This window comes from Rhamphochromis sp. 'chilingali' (genome assembly GCF_963969265.1).
Source record: "Rhamphochromis sp. 'chilingali' genome assembly, chromosome: 11".
In the NCBI taxonomy this organism is placed as follows: Eukaryota; Metazoa; Chordata; class Actinopteri; order Cichliformes; family Cichlidae; genus Rhamphochromis; species Rhamphochromis sp. 'chilingali'.
This window is the reverse complement of record NC_137938.1, coordinates 33827825-33851104: the sequence shown is the minus strand read 5'-3', so window position 1 is coordinate 33851104 and position 23280 is coordinate 33827825. Positions and strand designations below refer to the sequence as shown.

At 40.4% G+C, this 23280-nt stretch overlaps 2 protein-coding genes across 3 annotated transcripts in view; both read left to right on the top strand.

Annotated features, from left to right (window-relative positions):
- Positions 1 to 289: 289 nt before the first annotated feature.
- mios (missing oocyte, meiosis regulator, homolog) lies at positions 290 to 13934 on the top strand. Its single transcript, XM_080896352.1, has 12 exons — positions 290 to 413; positions 818 to 1681; positions 2838 to 3331; positions 4403 to 4497; positions 4610 to 4864; positions 6154 to 6323; positions 6949 to 7014; positions 7094 to 7252; positions 8599 to 8751; positions 10148 to 10352; positions 10597 to 10726; positions 12429 to 13934. The coding sequence occupies exons 2-12, from the start codon at positions 863 to 865 to the stop codon at positions 12517 to 12519; spliced, it is 2637 nt and encodes an 878-aa protein (XP_080752478.1). The 5' UTR covers positions 290 to 413; positions 818 to 862; the 3' UTR covers positions 12520 to 13934.
- Positions 13935 to 15293: 1359 nt separating this feature from the next.
- The window catches only part of glcci1b (glucocorticoid induced 1b), a 28408-nt gene continuing 20421 nt past the window's right edge, over positions 15294 to 23280 (top strand). For both annotated transcript variants that reach the window (XM_080896098.1, XM_080896097.1), the window contains exons 1-2: positions 15294 to 15443; positions 15622 to 15999. In XM_080896098.1, the coding sequence (XP_080752224.1) occupies positions 15690 to 15999 (310 nt within the window). In that variant the 5' untranslated portion in view covers positions 15294 to 15443; positions 15622 to 15689. The remainder of the gene's footprint in view (positions 15444 to 15621; positions 16000 to 23280) is intronic.

Here is a 23280-nt window from a genome sequence, read left to right as displayed (position 1 = left end):
GCCTTTTCCACTCTCCCCCACTAATGTGAAAAGCAGATGAATTGTGGTCGTATGATACTCTTGTACAGCGCAGAAATCGACCTCATTTCAATAACATTGTCAGTCCGACAACTCAACTCGTATTGTTTAAATATATTTAATAAATTAATTAACTTAAATAGTGATTATCTGAAATAGCCTAATTCCTTATATAAAACTGTCTGATTTCGTTGACGTCTTTTCTCTTTCTTTTTTATTCACTTAGCACCCTCTGCTGGTAAACCACATCTTTAGCGGAACATGAAGTAGCTGACGTTGCTAATAACACGGACGTGTTTTGGTGTAACACACAACATCCGCTTTGGCTCCAGGTTGCCATGTGTATTTCAAGCTGTATCTCGTGCATTCCTATAAATCGTCTTTGTTGTGTTTATGTAAGTAAAACCTCTTCTCGAAGTGCTCAAACAGATGTTTTCGAGTGCTGGTTAAACTGGCGCGAGCGAAACGGTCACGCGCTTGCTCTCCCTTTACCTGTTAGCATTAGCTTAGTTTAGCTAGCATGTCAACAAACTTAAAAGTAGTACTATAACTGCCCACGGCAACTTTTTAACATGCTGGGCGTTAAATTCAAACCAACTGTGCTACACTTCCACACAGAGCTCAGGTTATGTTGACGGTTTGGTTCAGTGTATCATTACTTTAACATGTTAAAAAGATTTCTCAGAGCTGTCTGTTGTCCACCTTGCGACCACTGCACTCGGGGGTTGCCTAATATTTCTGCGCAGTCTCTGACCTTTGTTCATTTGCTCATTTGTGTGATAATCTGCCGTATTTTCAGGCTGGAGAGGTTAAACTTCCCTGAAAATCTACTAGCGTCTGAATCATGAGCGGTTCCAAACCCGACATCCTGTGGTCCCCCCACCACCCGGACCGCTACGTCATCTGCGACTCCGAACTGGGACTGTACCGGATCGGACCTGTGGGCAGCACAGAAGCCAAGGCTGGCACCCTACCACTCTCCGAGGAAACTGCTGCTACATTACTGGCCATCAACTCGGACACCCCTTATATGAAATGTGTGGCCTGGTACCCCAAGCACGAGCCGGAGTGTTTACTTGCCGTTGGCCAAGCCAACGGCAGAGTTGTGCTTACCAGCTTGGGCCAGAGCCACAACTCTGCATGCAAAGAGCTGGTGGGGAAAGAGTTTGTGCCCAAACACGCCCGCCAGTGCAACACTTTAGCTTGGAATCCCGTGGACAGCAACTTGTTGGCTGCTGGGTTAGACAAGCACAGAGCAGATTTCTCTGTCCTCATATGGGACATCAGCAGTAAGTTGTCCCCAGAGACCAGTGTAGCAGCTGAGAAGATTCGCCTTTCATCTGTCGATTTGGACTCTAGCACAGTGGTGACCAAGCCATTGTATGAGTTAGGCCAGAATGATGCTTGCCTCTCGCTTTGCTGGCTGCTCCGTGACCCAAAGCTATTGCTGGCAGGCATGCACAGGAACCTGGCAATATTTGACCTGAGAAACACAAGTCAGAAAACGTTTGTAAACACAAAAGCCATCCAAGGTGTGACAGTTGACCCGCACTTCCATGACCGCGTGGCCTCTTTCTTTGAGGGGCAGGTGGCCATTTGGGATCTGAGGAAATTTGAAAAGCCTGTGCTCACACTGACGGAGCAGCCCAAGCCACTCACAAAGGTAGGATGGTGTTTGTTAGAAAACGAACTAAAGGCCACAGTAATAAGGATGCACTAATATACTAGCTTTGTGTATTGGCCATGTAAATGTTCAGCCTTCTGCATTTATTAACATCGCAAAGTTTGCAAGTTCAGTTTCAGTGAAATAAAGGTCAGCATGACAAGTGGCTGGTTTAAAAACAAGTGATAGCATATGACATATGGCTTCTTATCTGGCTGTGACTCCTGTGTCAAAAATGATGTGACATGATCATATTTTACAACCCGGAATTTGAAAATACTTAAGGAACTAAAATCATGACAATGAGTGGGTTTAAAGTTGATTCAATTGCAGTTAAAAAAAACACACAGTTTGTTTATTTTTATCTCTGAAATTTTCATGTGGTTATCTCATTTTCTCATGAAGTTATGAGGGTCAAAGATGCTGGAAATTTTTTTGTTTGTAACTTGGCAAAATATTTTCTTACTATTAAGGTACTATTCTGTGTGGCTGCATTACATATACTAAAATTGTTGTACCAGTTAGCTGATTCTGGCAGGGTCAAGTGGGAGGCACAGATTGATTTTTCAGGGAATAACCTCTGGTCATTCCATGCCTCTCCTGCAGTTGCTCAATGCCCCACATTCTGAGAACCACTGGTTCTATGAGAAAATAAGATGTCAGCTTGTTTGTAACCTGTCAATTTTAGATTGCCTCAATCAGGCGTGTCTAACTCCAGGCCTCAAGCCCCAGTGTCCTTCAGGTTTTAGATATCACCCTGGGTCAAGACACCTGAATCAAATGATTAGTTCATAACCAGGCCTCTGGAGAGCTTCAAGACATGTTGAGGTGGTAATTTAGCCATTTGAATCAGCTGTGTTGGATCAAGGACACATCTAAAACCTACAGGACACTGGCCATCGAGGCTTGGATTGGACACCCCTGGCCTAAATGTTCAAAGACAGAGTGATGAAATGCTCACATAATTTTAAACTCTTTACTTTTTTTTTTTTTTATCACCAAGTCCTGTTTCATTTAAATGAAAAAAGAGGGAATAAATGATATCAAAAACAAGATTAAGATGCATTAAAAAGGTTTATATAAGCTCAGTCAGGGCATGCTTATTCAGTAGAAGTCTTCTTATTATAGCTGATAAAATTCTGCATTTTGTTCTCAGGTGGCATGGTGTCCAACCCGTACTGGCCTACTGGCCACGCTGACACGTGACAGCAACATTATCCGCCTGTACGACATGCAGCACACTCCCACGCCCATAGGTGATGAGACGGAGCCCACCATCATTGAGCGCAGTGTGCAGCCCTGTGAAAGTCAGATTGGCAGCTTTGCTTGGCACCAGTCCTCCCAGAACCGCATGGTGGTGGTGTCAGCAACCAACCGTGTCATGACTGACTTCACGGTGTTTGAACGTATCTCACTGGCATGGAGCTCCACAACTTCTCTCATGTGGGCGTGTGGCAGACACTTGTACGAGTGTGTTGAGGATTCAGCTGAGGGAGTGGAGAGTTTGATCGAGAAAGACATTGCTACTAAAATGAGGGAAAGGGCTCAGTCCAGGTACGGACAAGATACCGTCCAGGTGTGGAGGAACCATTTGCTGGCGGGTGGGAAGGATCCCCAACTTAAGTCTTTATGGCATGATCTGTTCTATATCCTTTCAGGTGATAAAATGATGGAAATAGCTGCATGATGGCTTATTGATAATCTGTTTAATGGCAGAGATAAACAGTCAGCCACCTGTTGAAACTGTATGCAGGGCAGGTTATTTTTATTACTTTACAAAGCAGCAGTGAAGTGCTTCATTGCTCTGATGATGGTTCTCCTCATCTGAAGGTTTCTCCTCTAAAGACTATATAGAGTAGAGATTTGTATTATTATTATTATTATTACATCAAAATGTAACCTTTTAATTTAGTTGAGTAAAGAATTCAATGTTTAAAAAGGTTATCATATAAAGCCTATAATGGGCATAATAACACCTTTCGAGAGCTTTCAATCTTCTTATCGAACATTTGGCAAGTAAAGTCAAAAAGGATTGTAAAATTACTTCCAAATTGAGTTATTAATGTTGATTCACTGATTAATTAGGTTTTGAATCATTTTTGGTTGCATTTAACCTCTTAAGACCTGAACTCTGCCACGGCATGCATTTTTAATTTCTCTTTGATATTTGGGCTGATTGGGACCTGATGAATGTAAAAACAAAGAATTACCAGATTTTCTTTTTTTTTTTTTTTAACCTAATTTTTGTTTCTAAGAAAAATGAGTTCCACATATGAGGATATTCCTTTAAAGTTTTGATAGAACAGTAGCAGTATAATGTCCTCGTAAGTGGATATCGGGCCCTTGTAGAGCAAAATTGAGCATTTTGGTCTAAATAACCCAAAATGTGATGTCCACATATGTGGACGCCAGGTCCTAGGAGGTTAAATAAATACATTGAATGCTTCTGAACATCCTCAGATGGTGATAGATTAAAATGTGGGGCAGCGCCCCCTGGTGGGACATAATGTCACTCTAGGCAAGGCTTGAATAACTAGGAAAAAAATGAATGAATGAAAACGATTTATAACCATAGTAAAAATATTAACACATTATTTATTTTTGTCCTTGTTCAAAGGACAAAAATAATTAATGATTAATGTTGTAGATGCCTTGTTATGTGCCTGTATTATGTTGCATGGACTGCACACTGTTACTGTTTCCTATGCAAGTATCACATATGAAACAGTGTGCGGAGGATATGGAGCTAAAACTTCAGGGGAACGTACAGTCTGTGGTTTATTCTGGGATTAAGAACATTGTCAAGACAACCTCAGGTAAAACAAATAACCAACTGATTGTCTGTGCCACAGGACACTTCACAGTAACTGTGTTTATTTGAAATTTCATACACTGAAAAACTGACTTCCTGTGTTTGTGGTCCCAAAGGGACAACCGAAAGCCGCAGGTGTTGGAGTGGCTCGGACCGGCAGACAGATGTGCCGCGGTACCACAGCGAGGAGCGCTGCCTTGCCTTGCGGCTCTGTGGCTGGATCAGCAGGGGGACTGACACAGATGTGGAGAACTTCCTGCGATCACTGGAACAGGAACACGAGTGGGAGCGGGCGGCTGCTGTCGCTCTGTTCAACCTGGACATCCGGCGGGCAATCCAGATCCTCAACAAGGGAGCCATGGCAGAGAAAGGTGAGCTTTTAGGGATGAGAGGAAGGCGAGAGAAAGTAATTTAATAAGGGGAGATACTTTAGACAGACTACATAACTGTACATGTATCAAGTATATGTAATTGTAATTGTTTGGCCTTTAAAATGTAAGAAAACAATGATAAAATCCTAATCACAGCTTTTCTATTACTTCCATGTTGGCTTGTTTAATTTGAACAAGCAGTTATTGATGAAAATTGTGTTCGACATCAAGCAAACTCTTGAAAAATGAAATGAAGTCTTTGAAAAAAGGGGAATTTCATTAATGTAACAGCAGGAAACACGTTTTTTTACACAAGTTTAATGAAAATGGAGAGAGAAGGCTGCTGTTTACACACGCCTTAACTGAGGAAAAAAATTACACCAATGTAGGTCAAACGCTTTTCTGTTGTGTGCACTAATGAGTGCTTCCTGAGTAAGACTGACAGGGTGATTCATTAGATAAGATGTGTCAACAGAGCCATCTCAGGACTTTCAACGTTGCAGCTCTAACTTACAATGTATTGATTCCAATGTACAACCTTAAACCAACATTTTGTTATACCAGAGTAGTTCAGTTAGGTATTTTCCGAGCCTCACCCGGTCATATATCTAGAGGTAATAATATGTAATAAAAACTGTGTTGTATAGAGACTTCTGTTAGGGTTTATGATAGGTCTTACGTTGGGAGGCAAAGTCATTAAAAGTTCTTTTCTTTAGCAAGAAATTGCAGTTTAAATTTGAACTAAAGCCCACGGTATAACAAAAGGGATATGGAGCTGGTTTTGGATAGGTTAACCTTAAAAAAAAAAGAAAAGTAGGACACTTTTCCCCCCCTCCAAGCAATAAAACATCACCTTGAACAGCTGCCATAACCTTTTTCACACATGCACTGCAGCCGTGAGCACTTTTACATATTACCTCATGTATGACAACTAAAATGCCCACTGCAGTAAGAGCAGAGTTTAAATGGACCTAACCTGCCAGCTTCCCAATGTTTTGTCCATTTGTGTCCAATGAGTGGGTGTCAAGTGTTCTGCTTTCTGCAAGCTCTACCCCTAAACTGAGCCGAACATTTCCAGTAGTGAGGATGTGTCCGAAGCAGATTACTTCCTGCTGGGTGCTACATGTGCGAAAGGACAACTGTGGAAAATATTCTGACATGTTTTTTCCAACATTAATCTGGCTTCATTTGTGAAAATAGCTTCATCCTCTTTTTCAGATGTGCTGCTCTTACAGTGAAGACTACAGACTGTAAATAAATCTGCTTCTTTCACTTCATATTACTCACAGGTGACCTGAACCTGAATGTGGTTGCCATGGCTCTGTCAGGCTACACTGACGAAAAGTCGTCCCTGTGGAGAGAGATGTGCAGCTCTCTGAGGCTGCAGCTGAAGAACCCCTACCTCTGCATCATGTTTGCCTTTCTCACCAGTGAGCCTGGAGCCTACGATGGCGTGCTGGTATTGGATCTCTTTAATATCACGAACATTTGAACGCTAGAAAAAAAAACTTTTTTTTTTTCTAAGCACACTTTTCTCAACAGTGGCCCTTTTGTTCCCACTTCATAAAAGCAGTCAGGCATTCTTAATGCAGTGATGAATACTCGGGTAATACTCCAGTGGTGTTTAGTGGGAAAATCCTCAGGTGCACAGGAAAAGATATGTTTTACGTTTCCGTCATAAAACACCTCTATGAAAAAGGAGTCTGTGCCCAGAACACAGTGTTGGTTTCTGCTTTTTTCCTCCTGCAGCTGCTCAGATTCTGGCCTCTGGCTCCTCTCACTGTTATTTATGTCTGTAGACCTTTTCCTGGCAGAAAGTGATAAGAGGATTTATGCAGTCACTTTGACTTTGTTTCTTGCCATCTTTGCTTTGAGAATTGATTATTTGTCACAGATGATTTGTTTCTCGCAGCACTGTGGGTCAGAACAGGGTCACAAACACAGTTTTCTGTGCCAGTTTCAGTAGGAAGACTTTGACTCTTTAATGTAAAAAGTATCCACTATACTGAAGCTTCACCCCCTCCAAATAGTGACAGAGAGACAGATATTAAAAGGGAAGATATGATTCTTTGTTTGTGTTTCAGTATGAGAGCAGCGTGGCTGTGAGAGACCGAGTGGCCTTTGCCTGTATGTTTCTCAATGATGCACAGGTAACTGCAGAGTGAAGCTTTCAGCAGCAGATATAGTCTGAATATATCGCTGTTTGCTAACTTTGGATCTCTGCTGCAGCTGCCACGATACATAGACAGACTAACCCTTGAGATGAAGGAGGCGGGCAACCTGGAGGGCATTTTGCTCACCGGACTAACTAAAGATGGCGTGGATCTTATGGAGAGCTATGTGGACCGAACTGGTGATGTCCAGACTGCCAGCTTCTGCATGCTGAAGGTACAGAGACAAATTACACAGAACTGCTTATTTTTACACTCATTCACACAAACCTGCTTAGAATGGAGAGGGCACATGAGATTTGAGAATGAGCCTCTATTGTATAAGTTTCTTTGTCAAGATGAACAGTAGCTCTGTCAGCCAGACAAATAATACACACACACAGATACACAAAGCAAAATAAACCAGTACACACAAGTACGTCAGACTGAGCAAATAGCTTTTGGCGCAGATTTGCGCTCTGATTGTTGTACGGAAATTTATTCTCACAATTTATTCTCTTTCTTTTGCATTTTGCATATTTTAATTTTTAACTATTTTGTGTCAAAAAATTCAGTTCCACCTTTTTGGACTGCAGTTGGCGATGTTAGTTCTTATTCTGTTCTGCTGTCAAGTTAGCTTTATGTCGGTGTATGTCAACCAGCTCTCCACCTGCTGGCCTGGTCAGAGTGGCCCACCAGCTGGAAGGAGGATATTTCAGAGCAAGATGGTTGGCAGTGACTGAACTTTCAAAATACGAGCATGTTTAGTAAATTAATGATAGATGGTGTTAATTTCTTGCATCATACTTGGATGGTTTGCTCTCACAGAGTTTGTTTGAGAAACACTAATATGAATGCAAAAACATCCAGAATTGGATGTTTTTTGCATAAGTACTACATGTGTCATAAGTACTACATGTGGTTTAGTTATGGAAGCTGAGTAGCACAAAGGAGGCAGTGGTGAATGCCCTGAAATATAACCACACATCAGATAGTCTGATATGATCGGACTTTTGCATTCTCGAGTGCAACCCTGTCCCTGCAGTGCATATGTGAAAGCTGCCACTGTGTCTAAAAACTATGCTGCCCTCATTCTAATTTTCTCATTCTGGCTGTTGTGAACTACTCTCATAATTAAACAAACACTAGAGTGCATCAAATAAAGAGAAAGGAGCTGTCTGTCTGACCATACACTTTGAAAGATCAGTGCACATGCTAAAACTTGCCTCTTTGTTTGTGAAAGTTCACAGCTAACACCTACTGTAACAATACAAGTAACAGCCTCGGTGGAGCTGCTTGCTGCTGTGCACTTGTTTCTGGTACAGTAACACTAGAGACATCAAAGTGGCTGAACAGGTTTGTAACCTTTCATGCTGTAAAACAGCTCTCTGGGTTTTCTTCATTTTATTTTCTTGTTCTAACCTGCTTGTGAAAAGACAAAAGCTGCCTACAGCTACAGAAATGTCGTACCTCACATACATATTTAACTAGTAGAGATGAGAAGAAAGGGCATGGCTGCCTTCCCAAGCAGAACCCCCGCTGAAGTTGAAATGTCTTACAAGCCTAAATAATCTCTCTCTACAGGGTTCTCCGGGCGAAGTGCTGAAAGACCCTCGAGTCCAGTGTTGGATTGAAAACTACCGCAACCTGCTGGACGCTTGGAGATTCTGGCACAAACGAGCTGAGTTTGATATCCACAGAGGCAAGCTGGACCCCAGCTCCAAACCACTAGCCCAGGTGATTTAATGCTGAAATCGATATAGTGTAACTTCACCCACATCTCAGATTCCAACCGCTCAATGCATAGGTTTGAAATATGCTAAAAACGGCAAGAACCAGAGAGGGAGTGCCATCTCCAACTGTGCATTGAGATGTGAAGGGAAAGAATGTGGTATAGTGGTTCATCACAAAATCAAGTTATTGACTGATTCCGTGGTGACATTATATTATCTGAAAATGATAACAGTTTAACATAGACTGTATATGAATGATGGAAGTAGCCACATTGACCTGATTCGTGGTTTTGGACTTGTGTATTTTGAAGTCTTGAAATTCGTGCTAACAGACTAGTAAAACACCCACTTTACAGTTGTTGTTAAGGTAAAACTATCTGTAAAAACCAGGCTTTCCTGGCTTTTTTGTACATTTTAAGATAGAACTAGTACTTGATTTTAGAGCAACCACAGCCATTACAGGAACAGTCGATTCTGTCACTTCTGCATTTTGCTGTTTGGACTTTACAGACTTCAACCATGGAGGGACAGGACAAGTTGTACATCCCCCGATTGGAGGATGGTTACAGTCTTTTTTTGGCACTATAGTGTCATCCCAAAGAATCGACTCAGTCGCTTTGCTTTGTTTCAGGAAGATTTGAAAGATGAAGTGGGTTAAAGCTATTGTCAACCCATGAAATGCCAGTTTTTATAAATTTGATATTAGTACCAGCATTGACATATTTCATCACCGTACAGTTGTTGTTGTTGTTGTTGTTTAGTTAAAAAAACGTTAGAGGTGAAATTTGATACGTTTTTATTCTCTCAGTAAAACAGTGTTAAAGTGTCCTGTCATAAAATCACGTGACGTGATCCAGCACCTGCACGCTCAAAGCAGTCTGTCTTGTTTCTGTGTTTGTTCTTGTTTCTTACTGTATTACGTACAACTACCCTTATATGAAAGTAGGACGGTTGTGCTGTTTATTACACTACAAGTAGAGTTTGTACCAAGCTCATAACACCCACAGCTCTCCTCTGTTTCTTGTCATAAAACCTGGTGGTATAGTCAGTATAGTCTGTTTCTCCTTTTGTATTGGAGAAATCTGTTCCTGATACTATGCATACTCCACATTGGTTGATATTTTTTTTTAAGTAATTAATGTTTTTTTCAATAGATTCTGGTATTAAAGGGTTTTTTAACATGTGATTACATCTAAGCTAAATCTTGGCAGTGCTTCATTGCATTGCTGAAATTCCAATAATCACTCTTACGCCTGTTGGAATTATTGCTGTATTATCAAGTACTTATCTCACTCTTCCTTAAAAATAAAATCCAGACAGCTGGTCTGCATGCGGCTGTTGGTTTTACCTTCATGTTCACCGGGTCTTATCAGCCGACCTTTGTGTTTGTTCTTTGGCAGGTGTTTGTGAGCTGCAACTTCTGTGGGAAGTCCATCTCCTACAGCTGCTCCACAATACCTCACCAAGGCCGCGGCTTCAGCCAATATGGTGTCAGCGGCTCACCCACCAAGTCAAAAGTCACAAGTTGCCCTGGCTGCAGGAAACCGCTGCCACGCTGTGCCCTCTGCCTCATGAACATGGGCACACCTGTTTCCAATTGCCAAGGTAAACTGGACTATGTGGACAGATGCTCAGCTGATATTTCCAGTAACAGGCACACATCTTGGAGCAGCTTAAGTGGCTGTAACACTTAACTGAGCATTTACCTGAGTTAATGTGTGGACTTTGATCTGCATTTAAGCACAGGTAGCACCTGGACATTTAGTGTCAAGCCTTTTCTCCTTATTGCTCATAATAGGATAACATTATAACTTTACTGATATTTTATTTCTTTTTTGTTTTTTTGCAGGAACTGGTAAATCAGATGAAAAAGTGGACCTGACAAGGGAGAACAAACTGGCTCAGTTTAATAACTGGTTTACCTGGTGTCACAACTGTCGACATGGTGGCCATGCTGGCCACATGCTCAGCTGGTTCAGGTAGGAGGGATGCATGTGCTCAGAAACTCTTCAGACGCATCTGCTGCTGAAGTTCATGTTTTTATTTCTTTAACATAAACAATAAATAACCTCTGAACAGTCTCTCTTAAAGTTTGCTAAGAAGTTTTGCATTGTGTCATATGAAGTACTTTTACAAAATCAATCATAGCCAAAAAAAGAGGTAGAAAAATTAAATGAATGCTGAAAGATATGCAGCACTTAAGCAAGTCGGGTCAATTTATTTATGTAACAGATTTACAAAACAGGCATTGACCAAAGTGGTGCACAGCATGTGATTTAAAAAAAAAAAAAAAAGGAAGTCATCCTAGAAACAACTTAGAAAATGGTATTACAGATTACAAGGGGGCAGACAAAGAATCAACAAAAGACACAGTTAATAACTTAGACGTAGACCGACATTAGAATAAATTTGGCTTCAGTCAAGATTTAAATGCAGTTATTGAGGCAGATGATCTGAAGGGGATGGCTGTTCCAGAAAGTCAGTCTGATGCCTGAACCTACTAACTTCTGAGCTAATCAGTTCACTTTTTAACAGCTCTAATAGATACTCGGTGTGAGCAAAATAATTTAAAAATAAATCTCGCATTACACTGGAAACCAAATTTTATTTTAGTCTTTGTTCCCTTTGTATAGCTCTTCGGCTGTGTGGTGTAAAAGATTGCTGGAATTTACTGAAGGCAGAAGTTGCTCAGACACTATGAATAGGTAGAATGCTGTGTGGTTAAAATTTGGCTTTAACAAGAAAGGGAACAATGGCAGATTTCACCATGAAGAGGAAGAAGCAAAAAAAACCCCAAACGAAGCAACGAAAACAAGGCTAACATACAGAAGCACAAACAACAGTTCTGTTAGCTTTTCATTGTTTTTAACTGTGTTTTTGTATTTGAGTGAAGCCAAGTCTGTGCATATTGTGATTTCTGTCTTCTCTGCCAGGGGAGCTAACCTGGAGGACGAACAACAGCGCAAATACGAACAAGAGCAGCTTACATTACCACAATTTTTTGAGCCTGCTCCCTCGTGCATTAGTTTTTTAAAAATTATTATTTAGTTGTCGCCTTGTTTTTTTTGTTTTTTTTAGTTGTTTTTTTTTTTTTGTCAGAAGAAAATGGTCATTGACGAAGACTAGGACAGAAGTTACTGGTCACTGAAATTAGCTCTGGCGTAGCATTGTTGCACTACCATGTTGGAACCTGTAGGCTGAGTGTCTGCAGTGTAGTGATTATTATGGAAAGCAAAGTTTTTGTTCTGAACTTAATTTTTTTTAACTGTTACTTAACTGTAAGGGTAAATGTGTACCTCATACACCTAATATGTTCTTCTTCTGGTCCTTTGTGTATTTATGCCTCCTGCACCACAACCTGTTCTCATTTTCGTGCCTAATGCATGTTTCACAGCTTTTTCTAGTTTTCCTCAAAAAGTTGCCTGCTGTTATCTCCTACTACAAATGTAATACCAGTTTCAGTGTTTTCACTGCTTTATTTAAAATTACATTTAAAAGTAAAATTACAGGAATTTGTTCCACATACTCCAAACCACAGTTTCATTATCAAAAATCCAGAGAGACAGACATGCTGTGCTCTTTTGTTTTCTCTGAGCTGAGAGAGCTGTGCAAACTCTACACTAGCTTTTGTACACTTACCTGCATGTTTTGTTTTAACCGACCTTCATATGTGTGTTACAGAGACCACACAGAGTGCCCAGTGTCAGCGTGTACGTGTAAATGCATGCAGCTGGACACTACAGGGAATCTTGTGCCTTCAGACAGCAGCTAAACAGGAGACGCCTGTCAGGAACTGAGGCCAAACACCAGCAGGTTCACCTCTGCAATCGGCAGCCAACAATGGGGCGACGGTGGCAGCGATGTCCTTTTCTAAACGGGCTGCTTGAATTGAATAGAATGAAATGATGTTAAGTTATATAGTCTAGTGAATGTAACATTGTAACTGAGCCCTGTATTAAGAAGGGAGGCAGTGTGTGTGACTGATCTGACTAATTGAATCAATGACCGAAAGGGAGCGAATGCACACTCGATGTTCTGCTAATGAAAATCAAACACAAGAGGCTCTGTTGCATTCAGCCTCTTCCAGTTTAGCCTGAATCAGGAATCTTGTGATTTATAGTGATCTCTTACAAAAAAAAAGAAGTTTTCCACTCACACATCAGAATGTAAAGATGTAATCACAGGTGCCAATATGTCTGAGCTACATTTGTTGGCTCTTGTTTTAATACGCTGTACTGTATAACGTCTGTGTTACAAAGGATATTCACATACCTCATCAAAGCATTGTTCGGGGTAAAGGACGGTACCCCGGGTGACGGTGGGGAGTTTAGCACACAATAACAGTCTTCTTGCTCTCTTCATGTTCCTCTTTGCCACTCTGCATCTGGCATTGTGGAGGGCAGGGGCAGTGCGGGTGGGGTGGCTAGGGGAGGATGAGGAATTGGAGAAAGTAGGAGTGGTGATGGGTGAGGCGGAGAGTGTGGGGAGGGTGCGTCTTTATTCACCAGCCCACTCCAGGCCTGTGGTCTATGAAAGAAGCGCCCCAGAAAACAGCAGCTGCTCGGCACTCTGACAAGACCCTCCAGATTGTTCCCCTCATAAAGAACCTCAGCTGCCGGAACACTATTGACTCAAAGAGAGGGCGAGCGAACAGAGCCCGAGCCTTGCACACCCCCTCCTGCACCCTGTGCACACACACTTGCCCTCTCTTTCTTTCTCTCTCCCTCTGGTGTCCAAATTGCACCCAAAAACTATGCATACCACACATCAATCCAAGGATGGGCGCTGTCTGTGGTGGGGGGAGCGGCTGTGTGTAAACCACATTGTAAATGGGCTTTCTCTCTTTCTCTGCCACCCTCCCCGCACAGTCACTAACCCAAGGAGGCATTGTAAGTGAGAGGCGGTCTGCACTAGAGCTGGCTAAATCACTTAGTCATGGAGTGAGGAGGAGGAGGTGGTGATGGTGATGGGAGGGGGGCACAGGAACTACTGTATGCTGCTTTCACCAGAATCTTTTTCTCAGTGTGGGAGGTTTATAAGTCTGCGTGCCCTTTTGTGAACTGTTTTGGAGTGGAGCTGACAAATTGGCAAGTCGTGTAGCATCCCGAAAACAGATTGGCTGGAATTTCATCCTTTCACTGTTTCTTGTGTTTTCCCTTTGAAATAAATTCTGACTGACAAATTAGAGCACTGCTGAATGGGGGTGTTTTTCCATAACCTTATAAGGCTTATTTTTACATTATTATGTTTCATAGACGCAGTTAGCGTGGGTTTTCTGTCACATGCTCACTCTTTCTGTTCATTGAGTCACTCATTATTCTCCCATGGGAACTCCCACAGAATCTGTGCATTCAGGAAGATGGTGAGAAAGAAAAAAAACAATAGATTTTGAGCATCCCGATTTTCTAAACAAGAGCTTGCACACAAATAATTCCACTCCAAGTTGGCTGCTTTTCTGGAACTTTCACTTTTATGTTTCTAAACATAACAAATGTAGTTTGGCCAGTTGTCGTGGAATAAAGATGTTTTGTCATCTGGAGCTGGCCTGAAGTTTGAGAGTGAGATTCTGCCATTGGAAAAGGAACAGATGACCAACCGTCTCACCACACACATTCATTTGCCAAATATCTTTAAGCATAAAAGGAATTTGACCTGAGTCAAGTCACATAAGCAAGCTCTCAAGTCACTTATGCACAGTATCATTAACAGAGACAAGGAAAGTAGGTGAAACAAGGTCAAGGCCGCTCAGAGTTGATTCGTATAAATATATATGTTTTTTAAAATCAAATATAGATATAAACTTTCCAGTCCTCTGCAAAAGGGAAACCGCTTGATAAATGAGATTAACAGTTATGGTGCTGCAGTGTTTAGCACTGTTTCCTCAAAGCAAGGTGGTTCTGGATTAGTGGGCGGTGCACTAAATGAGGCTAAGATAAACTGGTTGGGTGTGACAAACTAAATGATGTGAAGTAGCTCAATAAAGCAATACAATGTGACAAAATGTATCGAAATATCTTCTCATATTGCCAGTTAAATAGAAAGTAGAACAAAAAAAAAAATCTAGATTGCAAAACAATCTAAATACAATAAAATAAGGAGCTAAGTGAGTCATATAGGGACAACAGCTAATAAATATAGACTTTGAGGTGGTCCAAATTTCCTGTGGAGCTGAAATTGATGACTAAGTTTACACTGCCTGTAAAGAGGTGCAGAGGGTGCCTGCAGGAAAAGCCATTCACCTCAGTGTGAAATTACATCTGAAGCTGACAAAATAATGAATAATGTCATGAAGTCATTTTACAAGTTTTTATTCGTTCAAAGTTTTAATATTTATTTTGGAGCTATATGCTCTTCATGTAATTAAAATAATAATAATAATAATGTACCGATAAAATATTTACAGATATAATTGGCTGAGAATATAGCCAATACATAAATTTGGACCAATCAGCGTCGTTACTGTACACCCCCATTGTCCAATCATACGCTCGGAATTGAGCGTTGTGTTCCGCCCACAGGCAGCAGCCAGTAGTCTGGTAGAAAGAACTGTCATTTAGAGTGAGTGGACAGGATGGGGAAGACGCAGAGAGAGCTGGAAAACACGAATTAAACGTAATGAGAAGTATTACAAAACAACTTTTAAAGTTGCCCATGTTGTGTTTGCAGCTTACGACGGCATTTGTTAGTATCTAACAGGTAAGTTTATCCCGTAATAATACGTCTTTGACCTACTTTTTTCTTCGAACGAATGAGCTGATTTTTTTAAAGGAAGCTAACGTTTTTGTTTTTTTGTTTTGTTTTTTGCTAACAAGCTAATGTTTCTCTTACCGCCCCCACCCCATCCCATTCTCCCCACCACCATCTCCTTCTGCAGAAAAACAGCAACTTTGGCAGTACGTGTTTTTTTCCCCCACTGCGATAAGAATTACAGTCACTTTGAGGATGTCAGCCCCCAGCAACTCGCTTCAGCAGCCGAGGGTCAGACGCAGCAATGCGGGCTCCCCCGGCTCCTTCAACAACAACAGCTGCCGTTTGCACCCCATCCGTGCCACTGTGCCCTACCAGCTCCTTCGTGCGGGTCAGAGCAGTCCCACGCGGCCACAGACCCTGTGCGGAGGAGCCACGAGCCACAGCCGGGGCTCCAGCCCCCCCTCCAGTCCGACACTCAGTTCAGGAAGTGCAAATGCTAAGCAAAGACTGTCCCCCGAAAATAAGGAGTCGTCTTGCCCCCCAGACTCTCCAGTTTCCAGAGGTAAAAACAAGATTTTCAGCAACTTTGTCTGTGCTGGGTCAACAAATGCTCACCACGTGCGTTTGATTCAGGATGACTTGTCTTGATAGCCTAACTTATGTTGTCACTGTGTGGTGTATAGTCATGCCATTAAATGTGCTAAAATGTGATCGCATATTATTTTTTTGGGGTGGGTAACAAGTAAGTCTGGAGTCAGGCTGGCACTTGCTTTGAAGGAGGTTTTATGCATTAAGCCTATCTTTAAGTGCAGTTATGCAGTCATAAAGAGGCTCGAGTGAAATACTGGCTCCTTTACTTTATTTGCTCTTTTGAAAGGAGAGAATTGGCAGAAAGACCTGATTTTAGTTATAACAGCGGCCACGTCACTCCCAGGAGAAGCCACGCGAGAGAAATGGTCAGGTGTTGCTTAGACTGACTCTCACTCCATACATAGATGCATGTACACTGAACATATGCTAAACCTCACCATGCTGCCTTGCACATGGATAGCAGAGCCTGGCCTTATGTTGTTTCATGTCATGCCCAGTTGATCTTTGGAAGAGATATGGAGATGCAGTGAAGGAGCATATGAGAGTTTAGGCAGCACCCAGTGCTTCACTGACTAAACCTTATTTAACTGGCTGCTTCTCCTGCCAAATATTGACCCTGTGGCCGGTTTTCTGTAGCAGTATGCTTTCACAGGCCAGCAGTGCACTTTTTCTTTTTTGCTGAAAGAATACTACTTTTTCTGTAGCCCCCGTATTTTTGTAGAAAAAACACTCCTAACCACGCTCTGTCAAGCTAGTGTTTGAAACACTCTGTGATAAGAAAGGCCTGCTTTTCCTGTATATTGAGGCAAAACAGGCTCATTCTGCTTTGGTTAACCTAAGTGACTACTCCTGCCTCAGCAGCTGGGGCAGTGTTCCTTCCATTTGTCAAATTCTAATAGATTTTCCCTCTTACCTTTAACTAAATGGGTGCCCTCTTTTCTCAATGCAGCACGATAGTTATTATGGAGTAGTGTGTGGAATTTAATGTTTGTGACGTGTTTCACATTCCTCAGTTCTTTGAATGAGATGACCTCCAGCCTTGACTAGTGTAGCATGCAAGGCAGGAAACTAAGTCTCTTCAATAACAACTGAGTGGGCAGCTTTACCAAGCATGGTGAATTTCACCTGAGCTGGTGTTGATCCCCTGCTCTGTTGGCATGCCATGCATACCTCGGTCCTCTGAGAGAGTCAACCTCTAACCTAGACTAGTGTTCCATGTCAGTGGTGATGATGATAGAGGCTTGACCCTCGTTCACGGATGTGACCCCACAGTACAAACACGCCTGTGAGGCGTCAGATGACAAGTACTATGGGCCACATCAGCAAGTGGTCTCATGGTTCCCGGAAGTGAAAAATGTGGCATATAGATCAATTTAAAGGTGGAAAAACAACTGAAACAAATAACCGATAAGATTGCCAGAATAAGTTATTGATCATTAAAATAAAGATATGACACAAAGATGCCTGTCACTTTTATTTCACTTACAAAAGTAAGTAAAACACAGACATTTATGATTGTAAACTGTCAAGCAGACAGATTGAAATGAATGAAGTTAATCAGCCCATTATTCATAAGTCAAATCATTTTTTGTGTCAGGCAAAGTTTCTTCCGGGCATTGGCTGATTGTCAGGTACCATATGCAGCTTTTTTTCTTTTTACCCCAATTACTGGTGTACTTATTTTTTTTTTAAAATGTGTAAAACAAATTTTGGCTCTGATATAGCCGCCTCTCTGTAGTCTAATGTTCTGCCTAGAGAATGATCTGATGAGTTACACTTGAAGAGTAAAAAGGGCTATGAGCTCTGAGCACAGTAGCACATTCCTTGTGAAGTAGCTCTGGTGAGCTAGCAGAGTTGTGCATTAATGTTGAAGTTGTGTGACCTACCTCATTAGTGACAAGTATGCAGAATTTCCCTGTTACGTTAGAAATGCTTCACCAATGCAGTATTTTACACTGACCATAGATATATCTGCATTCTTTTAACGACCTCCAGGGGGCAATAACTGTGGTTCCAAATAGACTTGCGCTTCTATAAATGTCTATGGAAAAACCTCTCTCCTTCCTGACCCCAGTAAATACTTTCCTGATGAGTTTATGGGCTCAGCCACCTGTTTCAGATCACAATGAATCAAGCATTAAGGTGGTTTTTTTTTTTTTTTTTTTTGGTTTTTTTTAAGCAAATTTTGTTTAAGTGTCAGAGGATTATCCAGGATTTCCTCACTGGATAGTAACTTGTGTTGACGAGGCTTTGTGCGAGTAGTGTCACAGTCATATGCACCCCCTGACTATTTTCACCAGGATAACGAAGGTGAAAACACTCAACACTAGAGAACTAGAGAAATTCACGGATTAATGGGTCATGTCACAGTTAACATCTAGCTGAACTTTCCCACATAAGCACTAAGAAGTTCAGCTTCATGATAAAATCCATTTGGACAAATTACAATTTTTGGTGACACAAATTGTATGGACGTCATGCAAAACAACTGTCAGTCTTGAGTACTCTTGTCTTTGTCCTACCTGGTTCACTGTAATTGTGGGTGGGTGGGGCAACCTAAACCTCACCTCCAGGGCAAGTCTGGCACAGAGGCAGCATGACCAGAAATGATGCAAAATTAGTCTTGTTGCTGTTGTTTCTTCAGCGTCCATCTGTGTTCACGGATCCCCAAAGCAACAACAGACTCCCTCCCAGCAGATTGTTAGCTAGCATTACCCGGCATCCTGGTCAGTGGTGTAATTTAATTTGAAAAATACAGTTATTAGTGTTGTCCATGAAAAGTATGGGCCAAGGGTTAATAATTGTTGTTCGCATTATTGAGATCCCCCCCCCCCCCCCCCCCATTTAAAACAGCAAGATTGTATACAATATTTACATGTAGTCTGCAGTGATCCCGAAAGTCTAGATTTTGTTCCCTGACTGCTCGCTTATACAAGGCAGGGTCGGTGTGTTGAAGCTTTGGCAGTTTATAGTCGGATTTCTTTTTCACAGCTCACGTCTTCTAGAGCTGCACTTTATGTCCTTAACCTTAAGCCAGTTCTTAGCCCTGTTACATAAAATATCAATAGAAATTGATCTACAGTGTAAAAACATGGTGTCGGGCATGCAGCCTAGGCCAGACCCTGTCCACCAGTGAGTCCAGTTTGCCCTCTGAATGGGTTTGAACTCCAGTTTTTTGTTTTTGTTTGTTTTTATGAAATAAAGTGCATCATTATTATTTTTGTGGTAATGCCAGCCTTACTATATAAAATGTATAGAAAGTGTTTCCTAGAGATGATTTTTTTTTTTCTTGAAAAAAAAAAAGTGTAAAATAGTGTCCATGTGAAGGTGATATTTATTTCCACTGATCAGCAAATTCTAATCACAGTAAACTCAATAAGACAGCCCAGTCATCTGTTTTTGAAAATGGAACTTTAATTAAAAAAGAAATATTTTAAGAGATTGGGTTAAGTTTGTCTTTCACTTTTGCTTATAGTTTCACATTTCAGAAAGTAATTCTTTAAAGACACCTGAAAACATGTTTGTGGGTGTTTTCCAGTACAGTGCATTTATTGGTCAGGAATACTTGGGGTAAATGTGGATGCCATGTGGCACTAAATTGAGTTTTCTACGTGGTTAATAAAGAGATGCTACTGCAGAACTGTCACGTTCTGACACAAGCTTACCTCTGACTGCAAAACTCGATTTACAAACACAAGATCTACTGTGCTGTTATTTTGTTGTTGTTGTTGTTTTGTTAATATATCAAAATTTTTGCATGTATACAAAATCTTAACATGCTTTTTGGTAGTTTACTCAAACCTAAAATACGTTTTTTGTTTATCCAATGTCCAAGTGCAAAATGCATAGACTTCTGCTACGTTAAGTAACAGACTTTTTGCTTTGCAGACCAGTCAGGCGTTCACGTACAGTCATCCCCATGCAAAGGCCCCTTTTAAGCCAGGAAAAGCCCTCAATATGAGCAAAAATTGTTCACTTTATCTTTCGTTGCTGCAGCTCAGTGTGATTTGACTACAGCAATAGTCTGTGCAGTGTATAATTTCTCATACACTGTAGTACTTTGAACCCACTCATAGACATAATGCTTGCCATTTGGTGGAAAACTCCGTCCAAAGTGGCTTACAGTGCCACGGGTGTGGTGATGGACTTTGGTTCACATGATTTTTAGATCTTAGCCTGATGATGGTGGACAGAGTTAAGAGTATTATATTTCACCTTATGACCTTTTAGGTTCACCAACATGACATCATCTTTTACCACACTGTCCCCACAATGAAAGTCAAAGTGCCAGCTGTGCTGAAATGGCCCTGCTTCATTGTCAGCTATTCAAACTGCAGAGTAGGACCAAATGTGAAAATGAATGTGGTCTGAATCGGTGGACTGTAGCACAACTGCACTGTTTCCTGTACTTTCATCTCTATGCATGTGACATTTTGAAGCACCTGGAAGTTTACCCTCAACTTTGATCTAAAGGTTGCTCATTCTTAAGTCCACACACATAAATGGGGGATTTGTTAGCACATATGTTCCTCATTCACTGAGATGCATTCAAACCTGTTCATACTAGCTTGTTGTGAAATATACCCACTGGACTCAGATGTGAATAATGTTTATATTATATTAATGTATCTGAATTTATTTTACTGTTTTTTTTTTTTTTTTTGTGCTAACAAGCAATTTCTCAGCCTGCAAAGACACACACAGTTACAAACTCTGATGTCAATCACACTTAATTTTATCATCTATTCATTTACATTGTGTGAAATGGCAGTGCATGCTCAAATGCTAAATTTCAAAATTGTCAGACCCGCCCCCTTTTTAAGGTAAGATATAGATATCGATACCTTGGCTTTTGTAATGATCAGATACTGGTGTTAAATTAATAACCTCTGGTTCCCCTCTCTTCCTCACAGTGAGAAACATTCTTTTATGTAGGATAACATAAGGTTCATCTAAAATATTGTGTTAAATATTTTCTAGCTTTGTAAAGTACAATGTGATGCATATATTTAACAATATAAATTTACGTTATTTAGTAAAACTGAAAAAATCTGTATTTGCAGAAGTTTCATTTAAATAAGCATCTACTGCATACTGCTGTCATATATAGTCATGCTAATTTCTTCTTTTTGTGCATAACTTCACACATAAGTACCAGATATGGACCAGACAGCAACACGTTCTGTTATCATAAATGTAACTAGGCTTCTCCAAAAATAATACACTGGGCCAATGCCCTTTTAGCCAAACTGCTGCCACTTTGCTTTTAATGTCCTCCATTATATATTAGTTTCCCTGCTAGCTGGACTGAAACGTTGTCACCTGATCCAGCGGGTTGTTGTTTTTTTTGTTTTTTGTTTTTTTGTTTTTATTATTCAGGATTGCACCGCCATCCGATCAATGTCTTAAATGTCACGTCACTTTGAGAATTTCTAGCACACAATTATACAATTTTTGCTTCCACAGTACAATCAGAACATGAAATCATCACAGCCGTGATGTTTTTGGAACAGGACGTTGAATTAGGACTGGGTGATATGGGGGAAAAAAATTTTATCGCAAATTTTTTTCCCCGTCAGTGGATATATAAAGATATCAAATCACTTTAAAAAAATAAATAAATAAATAATACATTTTTTACTCCTAAGGGAAAATGTGTGAAGCTGAACATGATAAATGTACTGTAGATCTCCATGCTGCTGCATTTTAAATACAGTGTATATAATAAACTAAAACCTTAACTCTGACCATTCAAAACCTTCAAGTGTTAAAGAATACAAACAAATGATATTTACTGTATCTCAAATTTTCACTGAAGAAAAGTTTTTTGTCATAATTATCTTTTCGTTTTATTGCCCACCCCCATGCTGAACTGTACATACAGAAGAGCATTACTTTGTTTACACACAGCAATGGATACATTAGCCCACCATTAGCTTAGTTCTCATTTTTAGTGTTTTAAAGACTTCTTTAATTCCATTTATCCTTTTATAACTGTTTCTACACATGTAGGGTTGTTGGAGATATATATTAGCTTAGGGCTGTGCAGTTAAGTGATTATTTTTATTTGCTTTTTTCCCCTCTCATTATGGTTGAAACTAAATCTCTGGTATCTTGTGAATATTGACGATGTCGTCTTGCCTTCCAGCACCCTACGCTTTACTTTTTGTTGCGCCCTGAAATCTCAGATTTACTCTCCACCAGGGTGCTTTATATTTATTTTTTTGTTTATTTTTAACATAAAGCAGTTTGCTTTAATCAGGCAGGTAAATCAATTCTACTGTGCATTTAAAATAAATCTTCTGTCTGAAAGACATTTGTTAGCTAAATGTGTATTTTTACATAAAGGTGCTGCTATTGCAGCATATAGATACTTTATATTTGCCAAGTATTTGGGATTATTTTTGCCATAATTGAGCAACACTGCATTAACTAATTAACTGGTTGTATCTTATGTCTTAAAAACAAACAAAATAAAAATCCCCCTATGCTTATGTCCTTATGTCCAGTACAAGGTTATCCATTATCCTTGTTATCAACATGCAAGTTGAGAATAAGATTTTAGCTGGTGCCTCAACGTGATTTAGAAAAGGAAAAAGGAAAAATCGGAGCGCATTTTGCTTTTCAAACTCAACTAAATACTTTGAATTAATTGATGTCAGTTTAAAAATTATGGTAAAGTCAGTGCATTTTCACTTTTGATACATGTTGGCACTTTCAGTAGATTTGCCATATTAACTTGGATTAAGCCTAAGTGTCCAATTACAAGGGTTTCTAAACTAGGATTAGGCTTAAACCATGTCTAAGAAACAGTCTCTCTTTTTAAGCCTGGTACCAATAGGAAAACTTAGTGATTTATTCTTAAAATGCACTTGCCTGAGAAGGTCTTGAGTTGTCTTTTGTTTTGTCTAAAACCCAAACGCATTCAATTTGCTATCATATGACCTAGAAAACCTGCCAATTGTCACGCAAAAGGAGTAGAATTGTAGATCACGCTAAATTAACCAAAGTTTCTCTTCAACCAGTCTCGCGCATCCCTGTGCAAACCTGGGGCGAACAGTTCTCCTATACTTTGCAAAAGAGAACTACATGTTTGTTATCACATTTGCCTTACAGCTAATAATTCACCATCCTGGAAATGCAAAGACTTCATCACAGCTTGCTGTCTGAACTGCGAAGGGAAGTTCAACCTGAAAATAATTCTTTAATTTGACATACACTTACTTTACCCATGAAAAAATCAGCAGATAGA

Bases quoted from the DNA above. Each gene is read 5' to 3' on its own strand.
- mios (XM_080896352.1), top strand. From the start codon at position 863: ATGAGCGGTTCCAAACCCGACATCCTGTGGTCCCCCCACCACCCGGAC. The intron at 3,332-4,402 runs CCTTTCAGGTGA...AGTATCACATAT, and splicing joins TGGCATGATCTGTTCTATAT to GAAACAGTGTGCGGAGGATA. The intron at 7,015-7,093 runs GTAACTGCAGAG...TCTCTGCTGCAG, and splicing joins TGTTTCTCAATGATGCACAG to CTGCCACGATACATAGACAG.